General features: G+C 40.2%; 1 protein-coding gene across 3 annotated transcripts in view; it reads left to right on the forward strand.

Moving 5' to 3' along the window:
• Positions 1–12,183, forward strand: part of LOC148029539 (histone-lysine N-methyltransferase ASHR1-like) — a 128,485-nt gene that overhangs the window by 43,625 nt on the left and 72,677 nt on the right. For 2 of the 3 annotated variants that reach the window (XM_087688395.1, XM_087688396.1), the window contains exons 2-5: positions 2,360–2,505; positions 10,347–10,481; positions 10,769–10,823; positions 11,334–11,452. In XM_087688395.1, coding sequence (XP_087544521.1) covers positions 2,360–2,505; positions 10,347–10,481; positions 10,769–10,823; positions 11,334–11,452 — 455 coding nt within the window. Of the gene's footprint in view, positions 1–2,359; positions 2,506–3,771; positions 3,892–10,346; positions 10,482–10,768; positions 10,824–11,333; positions 11,453–12,183 lie in introns of those variants that run through there. The other variant, XM_087688397.1, reaches the window with a different exon arrangement.

Raw genomic sequence — 12,183 nt, forward strand, 5'->3', positions numbered from 1 at the left:
ACACTTTCATTTCCTTTTCAGTCTTATAGGCATGTTTTTCATCTTTTTTCTCGTTCTAGATGAGAAACACACCATCATTGTATGTACTGCTTTGGTCTCATAGGCCACATTGGCCTTTTAGAGACGTTAATATACTCTCTCTCTCTCTCTCTCTCTCCCCCCCCCCCCCCCCAAGCTTAAGGGCAAAGAAGCAATAGAAGTTGCCATATGCCAAGGAACCAAGTCTTCCTTGGACAGAAGATCAATGTGTTGGATGAGATCCAACTATTAGTGCGGGAGACCTTTCAGCTTAGTAAGGTGTCTCTACACCCTAGATGTGGAATAAAAAACAAAAGCATTCCTGGTTATCCAATTATGCCAAGAGCCCCAGAAATGCAGAAAATGAAACAAGATCTCATACATGGTTGTGCGGGATTGTGTTATCTAGGTCGTCGAGCAAAGACCCAATCAAAGGGGCACAATGATGTGCCAACTAAAGCCCTCCAAATGTTAGACAAGAGGGTCCAGATTTTCCATGCAAGGGGCATGAAAGAAAACGATGGTGAGAAGTTTCCACATTGGTGAGACAAAAAAGCAGTTGCCATTGGAAATCCGGCGTTTTGCAAGTGCCGCAGCAAGAGGAAGTTCCCCAACCATGACACGCCAAAGGAAGACTTTGCATTTGTATGGAGTCGTGTTGACCCAACCTTCCATGATAGTCATTTTCCACTAGTCTCAAGATTTATGCAAGTCCCAAACAAGATTAGCCTTGGCGGCCAGCCTATGGTGGTATTTAATCATAAGGCGATATACTTGATTTGCAGAAGCCTTTTCTAGGTGGAGTCGACCTGCAAGGTCCCAATCTTGTCATTAACGATTGGAATCCAGTGCAGGGAAGGGCTCTTTGGGCCACAATGTGGTGTCTCCCCCCCCCCCCCCCCCCCTTTCCCCCCTCTCATGTATGTATCTATGCATAAATTATAGGTGTGTGTGTATGTATGTATGAGAGAGAGAGAGAGAGAGAGAGAGAGAGAGAGAGAGAGAGAGAGATCCATGAGTTGGAGCCTTTGTATTGTCCTATGAGGGGCATCTTCATGAAGACTTCCATTGCGTTTTATTTTATTATCATGTACTCCTTAGCTGTTTAGAAGAGTCAGCTTACCAAAAAGAATCAGAAATAATCATAGACAATTGAGTGGTCTGGATAGTGCTAGTAACTGCCTTAAACTCTATGCAAGATATCCTGGCTATTTTTAAGCAGGTGGCAAACTTTTATTGGTTCTCCCCTTTGAGAGCCACTGGTGTAGTCTGAAATTTCATGTTTTGAATCTAGAGATGGCTGCATGGATGGAGAATTCGGTGGTCTTTTAATGTTGTAGATCTGCTGGCAATCTGCTTCACCAAACTTGCTTTTGTATCATAGTTGTGCCCTTCTTGGTTCTTTATGCTGAGGTAGACTATATAAACGTAGAATCTGTGACTGCCCCTGTGTGGAACGCTATCTGGTTGCTAGATTGGGGCTAGGTACATGGTAAGGGCTATCTTGTAGCAGGAAGTCTAGATTGTTTTGATTTGTTTGTGATACCTTGCTGGTAGGCCTGTTGGTGATCAACATGTACTTTGTTTGATGGGCTTTATTCTCCCAGGAAGGGGCTGGGCCTTTCCAAGTCAGGGTATCTTGACTCTATTGTGGAATAAAGCTTGTTGCACATTTGGCTGCGAGCTTCAAGGTTTTCCTTTTCATGTGGTCTCACTTCTCCATGTGTCAACAAAAGGGGTTGCTTTATATTCCTTTTTGTTTGGATAGATTTTCATTGCTTTCAATCACCTTCAACCATGTGCACTTTCCTTGTAACCACCTCCACCCATGTGGAAATTGTGTCTAACATGCTTGGAGTTGTTCCAACTTTATCTTGGGTATGCCGTGCATCCTATTTAAAATCTCTCCTGTTCTTCTCTTTTTTGACTCTTCTTTTATGTTGCCTATGTATTGGATCATGTTTCCAATCACTCTCTTAGGGACTTTCATCGTTTGGTAGTCCAACTCTAACATTACATTCTTCATTAAATTTTAGTTCTGGTGAACTGCCATGTAGTATTACAAACAAACTTGAAGTGAGCTATGTTCTATGAAATGTGGTGTACGATGATAAAATCTTGATCTGTCAAATTTTTGGGTGTGTTTTTGATGAGAAAAGGCCGTGATACAAACATGTAAAAAGCACATTGATCATGTCGAAGTCGATTTAACTGCATACTTGGCTCCTTTGGTATACATCTAATGAGTTTTTATTCACAATTGTAATTAGTTTTGGTTGAACTTTTTTGAGCTTTTTTTCCTCTTTTCTTTCTCAACTAATGTATAATAATCCAACTGTAGGAGAAGTATTATTGGAGCAAGGTCCATTTGTGGCTATTTTGAATGAAAATATGGACAGAAGATGTGATGGCTGCTATAAAGAAGGGTTGAATTACAGATGTTGCTCTCTTTGCAAAGCGGTGTACTACTGCAGCATCACATGTCAGGTGTGTTTTGACAAGAGCAATTGTTTGTCAGGACTGTCAATGTACTGATTCAGCAAAATCTTTGAAGCACTAAATGATGGAGGGAGGACAGCAGGAACATTTTTACTAGGAAACTTTCAGAAGAGAGTCAACCAAAATCTAGTGCAGGAAATAAATGGCATTATTCCATGATAAGGATGTGATATTATCCAATTTGGAAGGGGAGGTGGAGGATAGGCATGAGGAGGAGGAAAAAGGTGGGTGGGGTGGGGGGGGGGGGACCAAGAAAGACCATTGAGGGAGAAGAAAATGGGGGAAGGGGGGTTGAAAGAGGGGAGTGGGTGGAGGAGAGGGAATGCTGATTTTGATTTGCTAGATGAGGGAGGGAGGACTATAGGTGGGTGGGGGTGGGGGGTGGGACCAAGAAAGACCATCGAAGGAGGAGAAAATGCGGGAAGGAGGGTTGAAAGAGGGGGGTGGGTGGAGGAGAGGGAATGCTGCTTTTGATTTGCTAGATGAGGGAGGGAGGACTATAGGAACATTTTTTAGTAGGAAACTTTCAGAAGAGAATCAACCAAAATGTAGTACAGAAAGTAAATGGCATTATTCTAATTTAAGGATATGGAAGGAGAGGTAGAGTATAGGGGTGAGGAGGACAAAGAGAAGCTGGGGGGGCGGGGAGGGGCCAGCGGGTTGGCAAAGAAGACTGTTGAGGGGAGGAGAAAATGGGGAAAGGAAGGGAGGAGTGTAGAAAGACATGGGTGTTTGGAGGAGAGTGAATGCTGTTTTTTGATTTACTTGGGAAGTCCTAGAGTATAGGCTAGATCTTCTAGAACAAACAGCTACAATCTATAAGATGGCATGCTCATGAAAGTTTGCTCAACTTGCATCTATAGGTTGAAAGTTTCAAATGCATACGCCTTTTCCTATCATATTACATGTGATGCTTAAAAAAGAATTTCCATTTGACATCAATATTTGAGGGTCCCTAAATTTTATAATTGTGGATTAGCTCTAAAAATACTCAAAAGTAGGGATTACACACTAAAATTATAACATTTTTTGCATCAGAGTAGACATCAATATAGTATAACTGATTGTGTATACGAGTGGTAATTCTTAGCGCCAAGTACGAAAGCATCTAGAGAAAAGAGAAGCTGCTGCATTACACACACACACACACACAAATCTTCCTTTTGCTTACTCTTCAAGTTGTAAAGAATAAATTTGTTTGTTGCAAATTGAATATCTGCATGTAAGCATCTGTGACCTTTTACATCTTCACAGGATTTGTGAGAGTGAGTACTACTTTTGCTCACTCTTTGGTTGGCTGTAACTAAGTTAAGCTCCAAGGGACTGGGGTTGAGTGAAAAACATTTCTTCTAGGGAGTTGTCCATCTCTACCTGGTATTGGTTTCCAACTCATGCATGTATCTTTGGTCACAATCATTTCTCACACTTGTAATATAAGCAAACTTGAGTTTTGTTCTTCCAATTTTCTTCTTTTTTCTTATTGCAGTAATAAGCCAACAATTAATAGTTAAGCATATTGCGTTCTATGGGGTGCTTGTAGTGGTTCAACTCCTGCACTAGTAGTGTTTACAGCTATTGCTTTGCTATATCTGCAATTAGTAATCCTTACTCTTTGTATTTCTTACTTGAGTATAATTATTTGGAGGTTCAAATGGAAGATCAAAGTGCTATCCTTCAAGCTGAGCGGCTAACTGACCAAGACGAGTATTCAGCCGTTAAAAAAGGAGACAAACAATAACAAATATATCTATCAATGAAAAGAAGATGAAGCCCTATGCACCTTCCAATGCTCCTTAATTCCACTCCAATCTATACTTTAAAATGAAGCAATCTTTGAAAGAAGAGGAACAACATGACATGAAAGAAGAAAAGTGCTTTAAAGCATTGCTTAGATGAAGAAAAGTAAGTCCTATGATAATAAACCAAACACACAAGTTACACCCATTAGATCTTCTTTCTTAAAGATCAGATTTTCTTGTCTAGAAAATAAATGACAAGTTTTGGTTGTACATTGATTTTTGTTGAGCTCTCATTAAGATGGTTGTGCATATTCATTTTCTTCTTTTAAATTGAAGATATAGACTTGGAGGTGCATTGATCTATAGAGTGAAAGTTACCACATCACCACAAGATGTGGTTATACGCACATATAACTTTTTGTTGACTTTTGCCTTTAGATCAAGCAATGCACAATCCACCTTTAACTATGACCATAAGTGCATATGGCTTGTCTCTTCATGATCTCACAATGTAGAAAATCTCTTTCTATTGGAGGGTGCAAGGTCTTTATTATTCCAAATTTACAAATTCTTTTTGTGGTGAAAGTAGATGCTTGTGATGATTACATTGGTGCAATGCTCAAAACAAGAGGGCCTTGCTTGTGAATAAATACCCTAACGTAGAAACATAAATGAAAGTGTGCGATAAAGCATATACTCAAAAGAACATAGTTAGGGTTAGGGTAGCTTAGAGACCATGAACACAGTGGAATCTGAATGAATGATTGAATATTGAATGTACAATGCTCATGCAACAAACAAACTGTGCAAGTATGAAAACTGTGCCTCGAACTCTCATATCTTGAGGATGGAGGCAGAGGTGTTGAGCGGGAGAGTGTGTTATACTCTTGATGAATTTTGAGGTGCAGCAAGGCAGCCTACGAAGTTGTCTAGCAGTTGTAAATGTAATAGTAGATGTTGGATCTGCAACAGACAAATCAGTAAAATGCAATAGTAAAATGTTGCAGTAAAACATGGCTATAAAACACTGTAGTAAAACGCCACAGTAAAACAACAATAAAATGCTGTAGTAAAATGTAGGAAGTGGCATAGGCTACGAGGTACAGGCTCGAAACAGGCACCGGATGGGTGAAAAAAGCTTGGGGAAGCTTTAGCTGAGATGTCCTTTGCAAATAGGGTGTGGACAATGAAGTTCTAGCATTTGAAACTTGCAAAAATGAGATTTTAGATTGAATGGAGGGCAGCTTGCCTATTTATAGAAAGTTTCAGGACCTCGTACCGTGCATTGTTTTGAAACTCTCTTGAACCATGCACCATTTTAAAGATTTGACTACTTAAGCATTTTTGGGTCTATTTAAGTGGCTAATTCAACATGTTATGCTTATGTTAGCTGAACATCCCCTCTTAGGCCCAAAAACTGAGCTAGAAAGGAAGCCCAATCCAAAATTTTGAGTCTTTTTGGTTTTAACGAGCTTTTGCTCTAATGCATCCCATTCTAAAGTAGCCAATATCAGACAAAGGGTGCATAATGACTGCCCAGTGGTCTACTAAGACTATAGAGGCGATGGTTATTTTATGAAGGGAGTCCAAGTGATCACCCTAGAGAGGCCAGGGTATCAGACAAAGGGTGCATGTTGGTTGTCCAGTTATCTTCCAAGTTTCGCAAAGGCAAATGGAACCACAATGAACTTTTTTTTTTTTGGATAAATTTGATAATGATTGTTTTAAAAAGAGAGGTGGCGGTTGATTAAGTAACAGATGGGAGACAAGTAGCTAGTCCCAAAGGCTTTTACAAAATAAACAAGCTATCCCTACTACTACTGGATGTCAATGACGAAGGAATAGGCTAATGGAATGTGGAACAAATATGAGGGGTATGTGGAGAGACAAAAAAGATATGTGGAAGCAAGCTAGCAAGACTAAGTAAGCAAGGGAGATTGCCGTTGAGATTGCCATGTGCAATGCCGCAAATATGGTGGATTGAGAGTCGGCCACTCAAAAAAGACAAAAAAGGAATAAATACGCACGTATGCATGTTTATAAGATTAGAATGTTAATGCACTAGTGTTATGCAAGAGGCGATGTAGGTGTGATCATGCGTATGCAAAATGGTATGCAATGGTGCCACTTGGACAATGCCCTTGTAGAAGCATTGTTCTCTTGTCCAAGTGCTCTTTTACAATCATGTCATTCTAACAGTGCGGATGAAGATACAATGTTTAAAATGTTCAATGAATACAATGACTAAATCAAAATCTTTAAGCATCATCACTATCACTATCAAGAGAAGAAAGCCGCTCCCTTTTAAACTAGAAGGGAAGGCCAGAGGGATATACCCTCTCTTCGTCAATCTGAAGAAGTAGAGGAGGGTGTACCCAAGCTAATCTTGGGTAGAATGTAGTGCAACACTGGTCAATTGACTCGCCTTGGTCAATATGTTTGCATAGTTGTCGGAGGAAGGCATAGACTCTAGGTGTATGGTGCCTAACTCAACCTGCTCTTTGGTGAAGTGGAAATGGACCTCCATGTGCCATGTCTGGGGTGTGATGATCAGATTGCCCGCAAGGGTTATGGCTCTCTGGTTGTCGTAGTAGATTGTGGGAGAGTCGCATGGAAAGTGTAGTGCCACATAAAAAAGAGCTCGATACTTAGGCTCCGCCATGAAAGCCCCCATCGTCTCCTTCTTATGGTTGGCCCAAGAGATGGATGCTGTGCCCAAGGTAAAGAGGTAGTCACCATAGGAACGCTGGGTGTCTGGATCTCCTGCCCCGTGTACCCATGCAAACATAAACCGGATCCATAAGTTAGGCCATAAGAATAGGTACACCGCAAATATCTCAAAACACACAAACATGCAATCCAATGTGACATCCTAGATGCATTGAAATAGTGACTAAGAAAACTAACTGAGTAAGCTAAATTTGGCCTAGTGTGAATCAACCAAGGAAGCTTCCCTACGGCAAACCTATAGGTGTGCTTGTTGAAGGGATAACTGAGGGTATTCTTAGAAAGACTGACAGTGGGATCAAGAGGTATGGCTATGGATGAAGGACACCCTGGTGTGATGCGAGAAGACATGTATGGTGCACTTAATTGAGGTTGAAAGGAAGTTGTAATGAGACTTATGGGTAGGAGATTAAATGGATTTGTCATTGGAGTTTGTTGTGGGAAATGTGTTAGGTTTCTCTTGTCCATTAAATGCAAATGTTGAAAAAGATGAATCACCAAAATCATATTGATCATGAGATGTAAAAGTTGAAGGAAAAGATAAAGGAGCACTCGCCATAGATTCTTGTAAATTTTGTTTATATTTTCTTCAGTACAACTAGAAAAACCTATCCTCTTTGGGACTAATGAACCAATACTTAGTATAAAGGGTTCCTCCATCATGAGCATATCTGATATCTTGCAGAAAAGAGGGAGGAAAATCAAAAGATCGAGAAATAATAGCATGTGTACCTGTTATGGGAGTGAATGAAGGTGGAGCAGAAAATGGCATATACTCCATGCCAGTTTCCATGTAAGGGTGATTGGTCCTTTGTGGAACTTTCGTCCTTCTTGCAAAGTTATTAGACCGATGCACCAAATCTAGAGGGGAAAACTTAAATTTACATTCAATTTGTTGTTGAGCTTAATAGAACGAGTTTGTATTTGGCTCGTGAAATCTGGTATGGTTTGTGGATTCCATGGTAGTTCGAAGTCTCTCCGGCCATGTCAGATGGAGGAGCAAGCTATGAGGCCCACTCTGTTGTGTATCTCGATATGCTAGGCTCGGGAGTATCATGATGATGTAGTGAAGATGCATTCAAAGTTATCTTGCCCTTCTGTTGTTCTTGCTTCTTGCCAAGGGCTTTTAGATTAAAGGCCAAGGTTTCATGGAAGAGAACCTTGCTTTGATACCATGTGAAGAAATACCCTAACAGGCATATGATAAAAAATAAACTCAAAAGAACACAGTTAGGGTTAAGGTAACTCAGAGACAATGAACATAGTGGAATTTGAACAAATGATTAAATACTGAATATACAATGCTCATGTGGTAAACAAACTATGCAGGAATGAAAATTGTACCCCAAACTCTTGTGTCTTGAGGACTAAGGTAGAGATGCTGAGTGGGAGAGTGTGTCATACTCTTGACGGATCCCAAAACGTAGCAAGGCAGCCTCCGAAGATATTTGGCAGCAGCAAACCAAGCAGTAGATACTGGATTTGTGATAGATGAAGCAATAAAAATGCAGTAGTAAAATGCCATAGTAAAACACATTAATAAAACACAACAGTAAAACTCCACAGTAGAACAGCAACAAGAAAGCACCGCAGTAAAACACAGGAAGTGGCACAGGCTGCAAGATGGAGGCTGGAAACAAGAACTGGATGGGTGAAGAAAGCTTGGGGCTGCTTCGGCTGAGATGTCCTCGTGAATGGTGTGTGGACAGCGAAGTTCTAGCACTTGAAACCTGCAAAAATGAGATTTTAGACTGCATGCAGGTGGTGTGTCTATTTATAGAAAGTTTCGGGACCTCATACTGTGCACCATTTTAAAACTCTCTCAAACCGTGCACCATTTTAGGGGTTTGATTAATTAAACATTTTTGGGGCTGTTTAAATGGTTAATTCAGCATGTAATGCTTATGTTAGCTCAACATTTCTTTGAGATCAAAAGGCTTTTGTCTAGACTATGTGTGGGAGTGTTATCTGTCAGGTTATGAGTTTCTTGTGAATATTAATCACCCAAGCTTGAAGTATATATCAATCCAAAAGCATTCACAGGAGAATGCTATATTCACAGACATCTTGGAAAGCATAACATAGTTTGAAATTCATTTTTAAGAATGCCTTGAATCTTGACCATAACAATGGTTCATCATGAAGATTTGGAAGGCACAGAAATAACTAAGATAAATCTGATTTTATATGTATAGTAGGGAGGTCCCATTTAAACCACAAGGATGATTATATTTTGTAAGTAATAAGTACTTTTGTGTCATTTTTCCTCTTCACTAAAAAAATGCTCATAAAACCTCATGAGCCTCTTGCCAAAGGGCAGTGACTTTATGTTCAATTTAGCACTTCTTTTATTGGTCGACATTGTGAAGAGACATATAACCTCAGACATACCTAGGTAGTTAGAAATCCAAGTATGATAAACGTAAAATTTCAAGGCTTTTGCAATTATTGCTGGTTACTCCTTGGAAATCGATAACGATGGGTTTCTACTCTTAGGTGTGTGGCTGTATAGCAAAGCCATCTTGTGTGAGGCAGAGTAAATGATATTGGTAAAACTCGCACTCCATCTTGAACGAGTGTCTAGCAGGTTCCTGTTGATAAATTGGCGGTTAGACTAGAGAGCACACGGAGGACCCTCACCATCATTGCTTCTGGAAGCCATACTAGAAACATGCATCCCTAGATCTTAGATGATAGAAAAACTTATCTCGAAGAAAGCCGAGTTTGTCTCTCAATTCCCACAAGGGATAAATTACCTTGTTTGGGATTTGAAGACACCATAGAAGCAGCACATTGTTCTATCCAAATGGTAACTCTTCATTCAACATTCCCTTCGAACTCCAACTCTTTGTCCTTTAGTATGGATAGTCCTCTGGAGCAGCCTCCTCTCCAGCCTTCCGATTATTGCTGACCAAGCTCTCTCCCCTCAGTTATCCGCCTCTAGCCTTTAACTTCTTCATGGAGTACATTTGTGCTTTGACACTCAGCCGGCTCTACTACCTACCTCTTCACCCAAGTATTCTCGATTAATATCCTACTCGACACCCACAATTTTCTAGATGAAGAAGACAAATCTACTTCACTGTCCAATCCAGTTTTGGACAACCCCAAGTCAACTGGAGCCTGGTAACTCACTTTCTTTACTTTGGCAATGCACTGGCCTGGTATCTGGAGGGTCTAGTTAAAGGTACAAATGGGTTCTGCATCTGGTCTTATCTACATGTAATGTGGTGTTGGTAGTGAAGCTCTCCTAAATTGAATCGAGAGGAGGAAACTCACACTGTCTTAATTAATAAGGTGCTTAGGGAAACTTTCATTGTTGCAAACATGTCATATAGTAATTTTGCAGTTTTGTTCATGCAGCAAAGTGAACGGAGTATTCATAAAGAGGAGTGCCGTTGTCTTGTTACTTTAATGGAAGAAAAGGGTCGTACTCTCACTCCTTCATTACGATTGATGCTGAGATTGCTTGTAAGAAAACACCTGCAGAAAGAAGGGGTGAGTTTGTCACAAGTTATATCTGTATTTAACCATGGATCCAGTAAGTTTATCTGCATCTCTGTTTATCAACTGTGGATCTCCTTAGTTAATCTGCATGATTGTAATTAACTGTGGATCTTGTAAGTTTATCTGTATGTCTGTTTATCGACCACCAGTTCACTGTAAATGGAAGCTCAATGTCTAGCTCATGGACCTTGCATGTTAAAGGATCAGTTTAGTCAACTTTTTTTTCTAATGTATGTAAAAGCTTTTTATTGATTTGCCACTCTTCTGGTACTCTGCAGATTGTTCCTTTTGATGCATTGAATAATTATCAAGTTGTTGAGTTGTTGCCAACCCGTATCCTTTTGTGCTGCTGCCATTGAGTGCTCATTTCACTATGGTAATCTGTGCATGCAATAATCAATCACGAAAAGGTGTCAGGATTGAGGTTTCTAGCCTTTTGGATTGGGATACGAACCTTGACTTTTGCAGATAGGCAACTTAAAAGGGTCTGAAGACATGGGATTCATCATAACATCATTCTTGTAAGAGAGTCATTAGTCAACTTCATAAGAACTGTAGACTAAATGCATTGTTCAATTTGTTAGCAAGGGTCCTGTTTAGTACAGGCACCGTAACATGTCACCCTTACATGGGCTTGCATCTAAGTAGGAAAGGCGAGACAATTAGGTAGGCTGGACAAACAAGGAACAAGTTGAATGTGGTTAAGCCATTAGGACTTTGTCTTCTATGCAAAAGTGAGATCATAAGAAAAGAAAACAGTGAATAGTGAAGTGGCCATTAAAGCAAACTACTCTGACATATACTGTAACATTAAACTGGATTTTCATGACTTGACATGCCTAGACATTCAGGAGATAGCTGAACACCAGTTAATTCTTTATGCGCAAATGGCAAGTTTGGTAAAGTCAACTTGCACATTGGGGGACGTGGAAATCAAGGAGATAACACACAATTTTTGCCGGGTAATGCTGTTATTTGCAACACTTGAAATAATGCCTTTGTTGATATGTTAAGTGTAATGGCCAGTTGCTTTGTATCATAAGATCCAATTGTAGAAGATATTTCAAAGTTTTCAATCAATGCAAAGCATTAATGTTGTTTTCTCTTTGTATTATGCGCCTACTGTACAGTTGTGCAGGTGTGCACAGCATCAGAATGCCTTTTAAGCCTCAAGTGATTTAAACTTTCTTCTTCTTGTCAGACGACAAAATATAATCTGCTGCATTGATGTGTGATGTGAGATCTCACATCCTCGGCTGTCCAAGCCTTTGATGACTACATCTTATTATTCATGTGGATAGAGGGTGCTATATGATGCTAAACTTCATCCCATAATTGGTTAGGTGTTAGGTGTCCAACTAAAGATTTTGTCCAGTGCTCTTTTTCAGTATTGTCCAGTATCTGCACCTTCTCATGGGTGCAGTTGCTTGTTGGGTCATAGATTCTGGCCTTGAGGTATGACATGGTGACACCCTGTCTTTCCATGTGATCTGTTGTGTTGTTACTTGAAGTTCCCACTTGCATTATCACTCCCTAGAAGTAGAATGTTATTTCCAGCCTCACTGCTGGGCACATTTGGGCTGCTCAATGCTGAGCCAACCTACCCCCTTGTGCAATGGCATGTAACTGGCTGGACCTTTTCCAGATGCCATCACCCTCAATTCAGGTGGAGCAGCAGATTGCTGAAGTGTTT

The sequence above is a fragment of the Lygodium microphyllum genome, chromosome 11 (genome assembly GCF_053477565.2).
Source record: "Lygodium microphyllum isolate KBCC chromosome 11, Lygodium_microphyllum_v1.1.10, whole genome shotgun sequence".
NCBI classification, from domain to species: Eukaryota; Viridiplantae; Streptophyta; class Polypodiopsida; order Schizaeales; family Lygodiaceae; genus Lygodium; species Lygodium microphyllum.